The 15534-nt window shown below is 38.9% G+C and overlaps 1 protein-coding gene across 3 annotated transcripts in view; it reads right to left on the bottom strand.

Annotated features, from left to right (window-relative positions):
- Positions 1-15534, bottom strand: part of LMTK2 (lemur tyrosine kinase 2) — an 85360-nt gene that overhangs the window by 20785 nt on the left and 49041 nt on the right. For 2 of the 3 annotated variants that reach the window (XM_050966699.1, XM_050966698.1), the window contains exon 7: positions 9877-10010. The exons of the other annotated variant lie outside the window; for it this stretch is intronic. In XM_050966699.1, coding sequence (XP_050822656.1) covers positions 9877-10010 — 134 coding nt within the window. The remainder of the gene's footprint in view (positions 1-9876; positions 10011-15534) is intronic. 3 annotated transcript variants of the gene reach the window in all.

Genomic DNA, 15534 nt, shown 5'->3' on the forward strand with positions numbered 1-15534 from the left:
ACCATCCCCACAGTGAGTTTGGGAAGGGCTTTGTTGACATGTGGCATGAAGGGAATTAGGCGATATGTCACAACTCATTGTGTAAGTGGGGTAGATGTTCAGTGCAGGTACTCCATGGGGAAGGTATACAGTGACTGGAGAAATGGCTTGGTAAAGGACTTCAAAAGGAGGTGTTGATTAAAGGAATGGAACCGAAGGGGAAGGGGCAGTTGGAGCTCCTATGATTGGTACAGCAGGGAGCCAACTCCCCTTTCTTATCGCCCATCTTAACCCTCCTATGCGGGGGGTGGTTGGTAAGGTCCCAGCACTGGATTGGGTGGGGCACCTGGATGGAAAAAGGGGTGAGGTGAGGGGCACCTGGCAGAACCCACACCCCCAGGGAAGTTATTGAATGAACATGGTGTTACCACACGGCACACTTATCTGCCAGATAGTCCCAGACATCTAATAATAAAGTTGCGGCCTGATTAAAAAAACATATCAAACGTCTCCTGTCCTTCTTTGGGTATAGCCAGACAATAAAAAGTAATGAACTGACTTTGTTGAGCATTATAAACAAAGTTCAAAATGCAGCAGTTACTACCCCCTTGTGGTCACCTGTAATTATGCATGCTCTTAAAAAAATGCTCACCCTCCACAAAGCTGTTTGTAATAATGTATGTTCAATCATTTTATGCCACTGACAGCAAGTTGCGCATCACATGAGTTCTCACTTCTTCTACTCTATCTAAAAGAACCCTCTTACTTGACACACCTAACATTTCATTTCTGCCATGGTAACAGTTCCTGTCAAAACTGAAGATACAAATAATTTAGGTTTTAGATACTAGATTTAAACATTTGAAATGGTTTTCAATAGAAGCACACATTTGTTATACAAATAAGAACTAATCAATGTTCTGCATAATGATTAAGTTGCACTTAAATTCCTGTTAATATTAATATACCATGAATTGAATTGAATTATCCATAAAAAGGCAATTTATCAAAGGAAAAAAGTAGAGGTGCACAGAAGTTGTCTCACAAGAAACAAACCCAAAAGCTTAGAGAAACACCAACGCTACTCATATCCAGTTTCCATTATAAATTCATCACAGGTACACATGATCAGTAAGGTAGCTATAGCTGCTCCAGCTAATTATAGTAAGTCAGTAGCAGTTGAAGGAAAAGATTCCACATAAAAATATTAGCACTTCATTCTTCACCTTTAAGCTGGGGGAACTTGTTCCCCTTTAACAATATCTTTAGAAAATGTCATCACTTGACAGACAACTTGTCAATGCATTTATATTTACACACACAAAACAAATTCCCCGTCTAATTTCAGGCAACTACAGCTGGAAAATAACCCTGGAAGAAAATATTAATAGAATACAGTTCTAGCTGCTTGAATTTACCACTAACAACAAAATCACTGATGCTGGAGCTTTACCACATACTCTGACAGCATCAGGATAGTGTTGCCAGAAATAAACATTTGCAATGACAGTCTTGCAGGTCCACGGGCAGTTATCTACTAAACTTAGCTACATTTTGCAAAAAAATATTGTTCATTTAATAATTGCAAAACCGTTGTTTCTTGTGTTACAGCACCATTGCTCATATTGGCAGTTAAGACTGGTGGTACTATTATAAGTCATTATTCAAAACTGTTAAATACAGATTAAAATAAAAGCTTTCTACTTGTCAGGTAATCTTAGAGGACGTAAGAGCCATCATCTATTCATCCTCCGTTGAGGACGCTAGTTTTTATATTCCAGCCCCTGCTCTAAAACAAAACCCTTCTTATCCACTACTTTCCTTGGCTGAGGGAAGGGATGCTTTTTTGGAGCTCATCAATACTATTCCTACCCTGCTGGAGGAATTGTAGCAGTGACATAGAAATCATAGAATATCAGAGTTGGAAGGAACCTCAGGTGGTCATCTAGTCCAACCCCCTGCTCAAAGCAGGACCAATCCCCAGACAGACTTTTGCCCCAGATCCCTAAATGGCCCCCTCAAGGATTGAACTCACAACACTGGGTTTAGCAGGCTAATGCTCAATGATACTCCCAGTTCCAAGGACAGAAATATTGAGCCCAGAAGTCAAATGTAATTCTCCTGCAACTTCAAACAGTGGGTCAAGTCAGTTGCCCCCATTGCTGGAGTATCTCAGACACATCACCATCAAATCAGGATGAGATGCATGCCTTTGCTTCAATCTTCATTAAAAAAGTTAATTGTGAACAGATACTCAAGTCACTATTAACAACAAGGAGGAAGGAACACAAGCTAGAACAGGGAAAGAACAGGTTAAGAATAGATAAGATAGGTTAAGAATAGATAAGATATGTATTCAAGTCAGCAGGGTATGATGAAAGTCATCCTAGGATACTGAATGCAGTAACGGAAGCAATCTCAGAACTGTTAGCAATTATCTTCAAGAACTCATGGAGGATAGGTGAAAGTCCCAGCATACTGGAGAAAGGCAAACATAGTATCTATCTTTAAAAAGGGGAACAAAGAGGACCGAGGGAATTACAGACTAGTCAGCCTAACCCTGGTACCTGGAAAGATACTGGAACATAACATTAAACAATCAATTTGTATGCGCCTCGGGTATAATAGGGTTCTAAGGAATAAAGAGCATGGATTTGTCAAGAGCAAATCATGCCAAACCAACCTATTTCCTTCTTTGACAGGGTTACGGGCTTAACAGAGGGTGGAAGCTGTGAGGTGATATATCTTGGTTTTAGTAAGGCTTTTGTCAGTCCTGCATGAAATTCTCATAAGCAAACTAGTGAAATATGGTCTAGATGAAATTACTACAAGGTGGGTGCACCAGTGGTTGAAAGACCACACTGAACAGTTATCAACAGTTCACTGTGAAACTGGGAAGACATTTCTAGTGGGGTCTCGCAGGGGTCTGTCCTGGGTCTGGTATTATTCAATATTTTCATTAATGGCTTGGATAATGGATAACATTTGTGGATGACACCAAGCTCAGAACAGTCACAAACTCTTTGGAGGGCAGGATTAGAATTCAAAATACCTCGACAAATTGGAAAATTCGTCTGAAATCAATAAGATGAACTTAAATAAAGACAAGTGCAAAGTACTACACTTAGGAAGGCAAAGATTAAATGCATAAAATACAAAATGCGGAATAACTAAGTAGGCAGTAGCATTGCTGAAAAGAATCTGGGGGTCATAGTGGATCACAGATTGAATATGAGCTAAAAAATGCAGTTGTGAAAAAAACTAATATTCTGGGGTGTTTTAATCGGAGTGTCATATGTAAGACATGGGACATAATTATTCCTTTTACTCAGTTAGAGTAGTATGTCCAATTCTGGGCATCACACTTCAGGAAAGGTATGCACAAATTAGAGGGTGCAGAGGAGAGCAACAAAAATGACACAAGGTTTAGAAAACCTGACCTATGCAGAAAAGTGAAACATGGCATGTTTAGTCTTGACGAAAGAAGACTATGGGGGGGATCTGACAGAGTTCAAATATGTTAAGGATTGTTACAGAGAGAACAGTGACAATTATTTTCCCATGTCCACTGAAGGTAGGACAAGAAATGATTTGCTCAAACTGCAGAAAGGGAGATTTAAGTTTGCTTATAATTAGAAAGTTTTTCCTAGTATCCTAGTTAAATACTGCAATAGGTTGCCAAGGGAGATTTTGGAATCCCTGCCCGTGGACGTTTTTAAGAACAGGTTAGCCACAGTGCAGAGCGGATGGGATAGATGAGCTCCTGAGGTTCCCTCCAGCCCTACATTTCTAGATTTTTATAATATAATGCATCATATCATCTGTCTCAAACTAACTAGCTGCATTTTTGCAGTATAAGGATTGTGGGATTGGGCAATATCCCTGTACAGTTTTCTCTGACAGTAGTAACCCAAAATTCGAATTCTCTATTTTCTTTGCACTTGCCAACATAATTCTACTCTTATATTTTCTCCTTTTTCTGTGTTTTGCACTAACTGGTGCATGGTGGGAAACACTTAGAACTGTTACCAGAGGACTCTCAGGCTACCTTTAAACTTGTGCTAGCTTTCATCCAGCTAACTCAAGTATAAATAGTAGCATAACACCAGCAGCACAGGAAGCGGCAGCAGAAGTCTGGCTAGGCTATGCCAAGTACATACCTACCACTTTCAAATAGGTTTGTGTGTGTCATGATTCAGCTGTGACTCTGCTGCCACCACCTATGCTATTTATCCTTGTGTTAGCTTGATGAGAGCTAGAGTGAGTATGTGAACACAGCTGGGGAAATAACACTTCTAGCTTATAGTACAGACACAGCCTCAGTGTGACCGAAGCTGCAACAGAGGAAGTATTTAGAAGTGAAGGAACCTAGCTGAAAGAACCAAACTCTGTTAAATACGGTCTGATTAGCTTCGGACAGTCTCCTCTCGTTGTGTTTTATAGTGTTTGCTTTATTATAAAATGGGTTTGAGTATTTTGCAAGCATCTTGAGTCCATGCATCATATATTAAGAGCTCCAGGATCCCAATGAGCATATTTCATCTCCACACAGCAGTACAGCCACTACAGCTCCAATGGCTAAAGGTAACCTTGAAAAAATTAGTCCTATCAGCGTTGCTACTGATTATAGAAAAATCTTCAACAGCTAGTTCTTTATCCAGAGCTAGTAGGAAGTCTTGGAGTGGCAACAGAGTACTTCATTGAATAAATAATTTGGAATGCCACCATTTTGTTCCTGGCCCTACTTCACACATTATACCTTTGAAATGGTCATCATAAATCTTTCTGGTGGGAAAAGTTGTTAAGAAAACAAGGAGTGTTGGACTACGGGTCTTTCTTTTGCACTGAGACATGCTGTTACATTGCAAGAATACTTCATAACCAGGGCTACAATCTGAAAATGGAATCCCACTAATATTACGGATCTTTCTGGGAACCAACAGAACAAGTCCAGCTGGGAAAAGGAAAAATATCTCAGACTGAATACCTCACTAGATAAACTATTGTTAACATCAATGGCTTGCAGTAACTACTGCAAACAAAACAAAAAACAAAACAAAACTCTGGACAATCTCGTACCCAGGTTAGGAACAGGTCTAGCGACAGATCTCGCGACAGATCTCCAGATGATGCAAATCTGTTAAAAGACCTACCAGCTAAATTACCATTCATCTGGGAGGACCATTTGTCTCAATCAACTGGCTGTCTTGTTGAGATTGTGCAAGGTGGACAGATTTGAATAGATAAGAGATGGTGGTGATGGCCAGCTTATCATTTAAGTTCTTGATTTCTGTTCTTGCTTGTTCAGATAAGAATTCTAAGCACAATGCCCACCTGCCACTTAGTTTCTATATTAGTACTACTAGGACAGGATGCTGTTTATTAAATACTGAGCAGGTGTTTGGCTTAACCTAAGTTACTAGGCCTTGACAGAATGCATCTTGACCTAAAAGCACCACTTATGACTGGTAGTGCATTGTCACTGCCTCTGATCCTAGTTATCTTTTCCAATGTATTACTATCCCAGCTGGTTACTGAACTGGATCCAGAAGATGGTAAGAAATTGGGAGAGCACTAAAAATAGTGTTTTTCTTCACTTGATAGTTCTTATGGTTCTTATGACCTTGAAGCAACTGAGATAACCCATGACCAGTTATCCAAACAAAATACATGAGCATATGCATATTCTTCTCACAACTACCTGGACTACAGTGTAAACCCTGGGAACAAACATTAGAATAAATGGAAATTCTTATTAGAAGTATTCCAGTTTTGGAACAAACCAGGAAAATATGGTATTTTGCTGCATATACATATCTTCAAAATATTCTGGTGCCAAGTTATTTCCCCGCACCCTCTAAACTGAAGCAATCATGACCCTTAATTTTTTTAAGTTCTTGCAAGCAACCAATACTGTGAGTCAGCTCAGGCTGAGGATCAGTAATACCTCCCAGAAAGGTTTTGGGAACATTATACTTGTTGGATCTACCACTGGTACTACCAAACTAAAATAAAGTATTATTAACATGCAAATACTAAATAATTCATTGTGTGCTCTCCTACCATCCCAGTCATGAAAATCCACAGTGTAAGCACTACTTGGGATGCTGAAGAGACTGAACCAAAAGCTCTGTTAAAGTATCCAAATATACACATGCCTTTGGCACCTGACTACCTTATCTGAAAAATGGATGCCTTGTGTTCTATTTTTAACTCTTAGTAATCACAGTCTGCGGTTAGAGCTCAAGAAGCATGCCACATCTTTTTTGGGAAAGTAGAGCAAAGATTTTGCTTTGGTACATTTAGGTTCTTCTGCTCTCTCAAACAACTAGAAACATAACACGATCATGTATGTGCAAAAGGTATCCTCAAGACATATACCACTTCTGGAGAACAAGGCATAGTACTTTTAGGTCACAAACAAAAATAAATTTGGTCATTTCACATCTGTCTTTAGTGAACATTTACACACAGAGTCACCACAATAATTTGGAACATTGGCAATCTGATCAAAAAGAACACAGGACTGAAATAGCAAGGGGATTTCAGGTCAGGATAGAGATGTACTGGTAAAGCTTTGTGGGGAATTTGCACAGCACATGCCTGAACTCTGTCCGAACTATTAGCCTCTCTCAGGGGTCAGCAACCTCTAGCAAACAGCTCGACAGGGTAAGCACCTTGGCGGGCCATGCAAGTTTGTTTACCTGCTACATGGGCAGGTTTGGCCAATCGCAGCTGCCACTGGCCGTGGATCGCTGCCCCAGGCCAATGGGGGCAGCAGGAAGCCACGGCCAGCACATCCCTCTGCCCGCAGCGCTTCCCGCTGCCCCCACTGGCCTGGGACAGGGAACCGCGGCCAGTGGGAGCCGCGATCAGCCAAACCTGCCGACATGGCAGGTAAACAAACTGGCCTGGCCCGGCCCGCCAGGGTGCTTACCCTGGCCAGCCGCGTGCTAGAGGTTGCCGACCCCTGGTCTATCTTCAGGAGCACCAATTTAAGTGTTACATTACTCCACCTAAATCAAACCTCTTGCCATAATCTTGTCCACAGACCTATTACTATTAATAAAGAGGTTCTCTACAAATGTTAACAAAAATGAATTAGATGTATTTTTATATGCTCAAAATCCCAATTAATAAAAAGGAGGATACACTGAGCACAAATTAAACCACACCACCTTTCATATTTACTACTCCCTTCATTCATCTCCCTCCTGAAGTCACTCCAGTTGGCCCTCAGTGGTTCCTGTTCAATCAGTTCAATAGTTTCCTCATATCCAAAAATGCCAGCTGCAAGGTAATTCCCATTCCAATATCTCCATATGAAAGCAATAGTTAACACAGGGCTGCTTTTCAGACAACCAGTTTGTTTACAGTTTTCTTTCCATTGGAAAAAGATTAAGCCATAGTTAACACTTTCAAGTAGATTTGGTATCTAGTGCTCTGGTTCTGAAGCTAAGAGATGTTAGATATACAGAAAGCTGGGAAAAAGAAAGTCTGTTCATAAACTGATATTTCTGCCTGGGCAATAAGAGTAACATTCTATATTGGTAAAACTAATGAACGTGTGCACAAAGCAGTTTAAATAAAGATAATCAGTATAGGCCTGTACATTAAATACAAAGTTGAAATTATTTTAAAAATTGTCATCTATTATTTACTTTAAGTATTTTATTATTCTTTACAGGAGCACTCACAATGTGTTTAACACTTTCAGTAAAAAAAGGTGATCCCAGACCTGAGGAGATCAAAGAGCAATAAAAACAAAAAGGGTCAAAATGAAAAGAAATACCATTATTTCAAATGTTTCATTAGACAATGTATTTCAATGTAAGCAAAAACACAGACACATAAGCCAGGTACAAGGTATAATTTAAAACAGACTTCCTGTAGGTCATAAGATAGGAATGGGAAAGTACTTAAGACAAACCTGACATTTTACAAACTGTGTACTTCCATAAATCAAGTCAGCAGTTACCATGCAACTATGTAATATCATTGGTAGTATGAATGAACTTACAAATTATCTATGCCTCACTAATTCTGAGGCACAGGTACAGACTAGGTTAAAAAATCAAGTATCAAATGACCCCTAACTTTAAAATGCATATTCATCATATTCCTGTAACAGTTGTGACACCCATCCATTTATTTGAGTTGTGTAATTCAATAACCCCTACTTTTCTCAACATGTAGAAAAGATCAGATAAGCAGAGGAACAGATTTACATTCACAGCCATCTTTCCATTTAGGCTTACTTTACTCAATGAGAGAAAAAGCAGTTTCTATTTTCTAGGTTTGTCTTTATTTTAAGATGCATGTTTGAGCTACATATGCTGTTTATAACACTGCCAATACACCAATGGAAGCAACTCAAATTCAGGGTTGAATTGGTCCAGCAGCATTTAAGCAACATATTGCATGGGAAATCTTGAATCTAAGGAACAGAAAGTCCTAGGCTTCTAGCCAATGAAGGCTGGGAATGGTGTGTTATGTTAGAACTACAGCTACAGAATCAGACAGGACTTGAAGACGGTCAGATTTGCTATTTCAGAATGTACGACTAATAAACACAGGAGCAAGTCTCTCCTCAATTAATCTTGTTCCTTATGATGTTCCCTTGTATTTAGTTTCATCATACATAGATGAAGGTTTTTCCAGTTTGACACCTCTACTGTTCCACTTTCAAATACTATTCCCTGCACTAGATGGAGTTAAGCCAGCAAGGAAAGGAAAAATTCCATATTACTTTTTCCAAGATTTAAAAAAAGTCAGAATAGATCACTTATACTTCATATAATCTTTTGAAACTCTAGCTATTCAACTGAGTAAAAATGTAATTTGAAGAAAATGTTATACAAGTCTGTTGTAAATTAAGTGGAATTGCACTGTTTAAACTGAAGCTGAATTTGGCTAAAGGACCAATTAACCTCATCTCCTTACCCTATAAACAAAAAAATCGCAAAAAATTGGATCTAATGCAAACCTTTCACCTTGTAATGCAATCTTAACCAGTTTACTCTATTTTAGTAATGAAACTGATTAATGGTTGCATTCAAGTTAAAGCTCTAAGTTTTAAGAGCTTTCATAATAAAGTATACAGCTCTATAGCTAAGTCTTACACTTAACTGGTGATTTTTAAAAAGTGACAGCAATTTTTGAAATGACATGAAAGCAATTACCTTGCAGTTATTTCCAGTTATTCTCTAGCTGGGCCATGCTGTTTTGGGACATATATTTTCTATTGCCCTATAAACTGGCATTTTTAGGGTTAAGATTTGAGGTCTGTAGTAAGATTTGACAGTATGCAGTGTCTGGAATCATGAGATTTAATAAGCTTCCTTGACAATACTATTTACATAGATGCTAAGTCTTGGGGAAATTCATTAAGACAAAATGATTCTGAAATTCTTGCTCAGTCAACTTAAGCAATTGTTGACCCTTTAAGCGGATACAGAGATCATCTGCAGAATACAACCATTATGCTCATACTTCCTTCATACATCACAGCAATGCACCAGAGCTCAACCAGATGAAGGAGGAATGTCCAGAGACCATCACAAACTCAATTTTTTTTTGCAAATTGTTTGTACAACTAGTTCTTCCACATGGTAGCAGAGACATCTACTTCGCCACTTGGAGTCTAGTTCTGCAGCATTTCATCAGTTATGAGTTATAGGCTTTAAATACTACAATTTAGTTTCCAACTCAATGAATACAAATCAACCCTTCTTAACGAAGGAAATCATCATCTAACTGATTCAGAATCATACCTTATAAAATATCTTTTTACTTTGATACATATTGCTTTTATTTCAATCACGATACTTAAAGAAAAGTCTGCATGAGTTTTGGAGTGCAGCATAACAAACATTCTTACTTATTTGGAAAGCATACCTATGCACAAAATTATGTTTATGCATTATGGCAAGTCCAGCAGCGATCTCACATGCCATTCTCTGTAGCAGCATTATTTGTGAATCTCCATTAATATGCTCCTGCTCATTGAAGAGATAGGTTTTTAGGTCACCCTGTAAAACAAGATGGAAATTCTTATCAACTATCTCTTACACTGGTTGCACCCAGATACTTAATGAAGAAGCACAAAACATTAGTCCTCATTAGTCAACAAGGTTATTATTAGTATTTAAAAAACAAGTGCTTAATAAAGAGTCTCCTCATCAGTTTCAAGTGTCTATTGGTATTCTTACAGAAGGCATCTAAGGCATATGATACTTTTCTTTTAAGGATATTTCATTTCAAGTCATTCAGCAGTTAACACTCTAGATCACTTTTTCATATGTATATAATGTACAGCAATAACACTTAAAATGAAAAATATGGCTTGATGGCCTTGTGCTACCACAAAGAGACAGGTGTGAAGCCATCTAAAGACAACATTCTGCAAACCAGCAGAGCTGACCTTGGAAGTGGGGAAACACAAGAGATCCCCAATTGGCCAGGTCTTTCAATGTCAATTGCATGCCTTATTTGCCACCTTCCTAGTCTGAGAATTCAGGTACCACAGGAGGGCAGAATGTGGATGGAACCTAGGTGATACTGTGAATAAATGGTACACAGATGAATGAGTCCATAGGAGGGCTCCATCTGGTTTGGTTTATGAGTTTGGACCAGATGTAACAAAGGAAATCATATAAAAATGGTAAAGTCCTTGCCATAAACTCTGCTAGAAACATTCTGCGATTGAGAAGATAGTTTACAATAATGTTCTTAAACATTCAAACAAAATTAACCAGTTTATCAAAAGTGTCCAGAAGCAAGAATACATTAATTGTATCCAGTAATAAAGGTGAAAGTCTAAATCTCTCCAAAATGACACTATAGCTCCTATGTTTGGATTTAGAGAGTTACCAGCACTAGACTTCGCAGTGCTAGAGTGTCTTTGGTAGATCACAATAAGATTCAATTCAACAAACAGGCAAAAAGCACAAAGAGGAATTCATTTCAGGTGGGGCTGGCAGCACCACCTACTAAGCCTGCCCAATTCTTCCCACCACAAGATCCTGTTGCAGTTATTTATAACTTTGTCAGACCAACCACTTGGGCTGAAATTTTAGATGCCCAGGTATCTGCCTCAGGCTGAAGTTTTCCAAATAATTTCAGCCAAAATAGTTCACTTGTTTCCAAGAAGGAAGCTCAGATAAAAATGTTTTGTCCATCTTAAATTCTGGGGACCATTTTTTTTAAAACAGCTCTGTACCATATGCTTTGGATCAGTGACTTGAAATTTGGCAGGGTATAGCTTGTGTGTCAGGTATGTGACTTTGCCACCCATTGAAAATGTGCCTAAATTTGGCCAAGTTCCAAGCCTTTGAAAAACTGCAATTCACGTGATAAGTAGAGACTTCTTTGATTTTACCAGCTAAAATCTCCAAAGCACTTCAAAAAACCAAACTAACAAATTCCAAGGACTGGTAGGTAGGGTTCCATGGGAACAAAATCAAAGACGTTCAGGAGAGCCTGCAGATTCTCAAAGTGACAATATATAAGGTACAACAGCAAACTATCGCAATGTGAAGGAAAAATATGAAGAACAGTAAGAGGCTTACATGGCTGCATCAGGAGCTCTAATGACCTGAAAATAAAAAAAGAATCCTACAAAAAGTGGGAACATGGAGAAATTACTAAAGACAGGTACAAAAGAATTGCACGAGCATGTAGGGACAAAAATCAGAAAGGCTACAGCATGAAATGAATTACAACTAGCAAGGGACATAAAAGGCAATAGGTTCTAGAAATACAATAGGAGCAAGAAAGATGAAATAAAAATGTGTAGGAACAAGGAGAGCAACAAAAATGATTAAAGGTACAGAAAACATGATCTATAAGGAAAGGTTAAAAAAACTGAAAGTTTTATCTTGGAAAGAACAAGACTGCAGGGAGAACCTGATAGTCTCCAAATGTGTTAAGGACTGTGATCCATTGTTCTCTATGTTCACTAAAGGTAGCACAAGAAGTAATTGGTTTAAATTGCAGCAAGGGAGATTTAGGGAAGAGATTAGGAAAAAAGTATTGTAATAGGTTTCCAAGAATTTAAAAAGAGTTTAGACAAACTCCTGCCACGGATGGTCTAGATATACTCCGTCCTGCCTTAACGTGGAGGTGTGTGCACTAGATGACCTCTCAAGGTCCCTTCCAGCCCTACATTTCTGTAAGATTCCATTTGTGCTGAGCATATTTGAGCCTCTCTCAGCTTCTAGCATTGACCAGACGGTACATTCACTATTACATAATGACTGAGCATGCTACAGGAGCAAAGCAGAGCTCCGCCGGAGACTAATTTTTAAGCCCAGCCCAGACCCAAGCCTATACGATTCAACTCTTTCCCATGAACCTAAGTCAGTGCCATTGTCACCTCCTCCCATGGGGTTGTCCCAGTGGTGGCTGTGTGCCCTGTTCCTCCCATCCACCATCCTCTGCTGCAGTGTGTACACTGCGGGGGGGGGGGGTTGCTAAGACTCCTCGGCACACTCACTCTGCAGTGCACACAACATAGCAAGATGTCAGCAGCCAGCACGGCATGCAGCCACCACCGTACCAACCAGATGGGGTCTAGTTGTTTTCCCACCTGACCCAACACTTGAAATCTGATTTGAGTTGGGTTGCAGGACTCTATAACCAAGCAGGAGTCTTTCCCTGTAATGGCCACTCTGGAACGGGCACTGCTTCCCCCTTATTCTAAATAACTTTCTCCAGCTGGACCCCAGGCAGCATGGAGGACAAACCAGCCTGATTTCAATACAGGGGGAACAAAAAAATAGACCAGGGAGAATTAATGGGCAAGGAGCCTGCTGAGCTGGGAAGGAGGAATGCAGATTAGATGAAGAGCTGTGTAAAGAGGAAACTGTGTCCTTCATAGCAGTATATAATACTAACCCAACTACAGTTCTGTAATCCACTGAGCCAGTATCACCCACATTTTAAGGTGACCATTTGAAGTTTCATTTCTAGCACAAAAATACATTTGTCTTGTTTATGAAGATATGAAGTCACAATTTCAACACTAAGCTGCAATAAAATTGTTATTAAATCCAAATATTTGTCTGGTATTTATCATTTTAGGACTAATCACAAACATCTCTTCCAGGAAAAAAAGATGGTAAACAAAACTAAGCCCTTCGCAGCTGCTGATCTTTAAAGACTGTGCATGATCAAGTTTTCTTTCAAAACACTGGTATTTGCAGTCCTCTAAACCTCATATATATTAACCTGGTTCATTTCCAAAAAATGAAAGTCAGTGCAAATGATATCTATAAACTCTTGATTAGAGATTTATGCTAAGCAAAGAGAAGGTCTCAGCATCAACTAACATTGTCAATACGCAGGTGATAATAAAAGGTACACAGAAAACAATATCAAGCCAAACAATACCTTATCAACTCAAAACATTTTAGTGATTCATTTTCAGTAAGGGTTTGGGCAAACAATACTAATGACTTAGTAGTAAAAGAAAATGATGCTCAATTTACTTATTTTTGTATATTGTGGAAATAAATATCAGTTATTGGAATTATGCTGGGAAGGACTAAATTAATGTACAAATGCCGATGGCTTATGCAGAAACAGCTGTTTTAACTGAATTTATGATGAACTTGTAAGGTATCTAGAGCCTGGTCTACACTGGAAAGTTATATCAGCATAGCTATATTGGTCAAGGGTGTGAAACAAAACCGACCCCTGGCCAATGTAGCTATGGAACCATAATCTACAGTGTAACTATAGCTATGCCAACAGAAGAGGGCATCCATCAACAGTTAGTTTCCGGGGAAGTGGTAATCATATAGCAACAGAAAAACACCTTCTGTCAGTGTAGACTGCATCTACACTATGGGGCTATGCCAGCATAGAGATGCTGACATAACTATGGTGCTATCGTCTTCGTAGTCTTTTAAAGGCATATCCTACAACAATGCTGGGTGGGTACACTGCTCCACTCCTGCAGAAGGTAAGATACTCCTACATAATGAATCATTTCGAACACAGCCAGGAATGCAGCATACACTTATATTCATACTTGGCTGAAATGTCACTAGAATTAATTTACTCAAAGATCTTAACTGGTTGTATGTTATATGAATGCCCAAGTTAAGAATCATAGGACTGGAAGGGATCTCGAGAGGTTATCTAGTCTAGCCCCAGCACTCATGGCAGGACTAAGTATTAACTAGACCATCCCTAACAGGTGTTCATCTAACCTGCTCTTAAAAATCTCCCAATGATGGAGATTCCACAACACCCCTAGGCAATTTATTCCATGCTTAACTTACCCTGAGAGTTAGGAATGTTTCCTAATGTCCAACCTAAACCACCTTCCTTGCTGCAGTTTAAGCCCATTGCTTCTTGTCCTATCCTCAGAGGTTAACGAGAACAATTTTTCTCCCTCCTCCTTGTAACAAGCTTTTACGTATTTGAAAACTTGTGTCCTCTCTGTCTTTTCTTCTCCAAACTAAAACAAACCTAATTTTTTCAATCTTCTATCATAGGGCAGGTTTTCTAGACCTTTAATCATTTTTGTTGCTCTTCTCTGGACTTTCTCCCATTTGTCCACATCTTTCCTGAAATGCGGCGCCCAGAACTGAACACAATAGTCCAGTAGAGACCTAACTTGTGCTGAGTACAGTGGAAGAATTACAGTACTTCTCGTGTCTTGCTTACAACACTCCCGCTAATACACCCCAGAATGTTTGCTTTTTTTGCAACACTGTTCACTCATATTTAGCTTGTGATCCACTATGATGCCCAGATACCTTTCTATGATACTCCTTCCTAGGTATTCACGCATGGTGTCATGGACATATAGGTTATGGAAAGGGTTACTAACATGTCATTTTCATCTAATACACCTCTACCTTGATATAACACTGTCCTTGGGAGCCAAAAAATCCTACCGCATTATAGGTGAAACCATGTTATATTGAACTTGGTCTGATCCACCGGCATGTACAGCCCCACCCCCAAGAGCACTGCTTTACTGCGTTATATCCAAATTCATGTTACATCAGGTGGCGTTACATTGAGGTAGCAGTGTACTGCATGATGAATGATGTGGCAATGGAGAACTTACTAAATAAGGATTGTTAAAAAAATAAGCAGCCGCCATTCCTGTTTAAAACAAATTACTTTAAATAATCTGGACATCAAAATTATGTCTACAGTACAAGTTACTATTCTATCCACATCTGCTTTTACAAGAAGTGTAGTATAAATCCTTTGTTTTAAATCAGTATAACTACTTATAATTAAAGCTATCATGTAGCTTTTCTATTATGGTACATCGGGTCCTTCATTATAATCTCTTCTTCTGCCCTGTTTTCATTGCTAATTTCATAAAGTTTGAAATATTTGACATTTTCATTGTGCTATAGAATTAGTCTTTTAGAACAGTACTTTTTTTCCTAATGCTTGCATTAAATGTATGATTAGACAATTGTTATAATTTGGTATGTGAATTATATTCCATAGACAGTGTATATATCGACATATGCATCTGGTTTACTTACCTTGCCAGTGAACACACACAATCTAAAATTTAGT

The sequence above is a fragment of the Gopherus flavomarginatus genome, chromosome 9, assembly GCF_025201925.1.
Source record: "Gopherus flavomarginatus isolate rGopFla2 chromosome 9, rGopFla2.mat.asm, whole genome shotgun sequence".
Lineage (NCBI taxonomy): Eukaryota > Metazoa > Chordata > Testudines > Testudinidae > Gopherus > Gopherus flavomarginatus.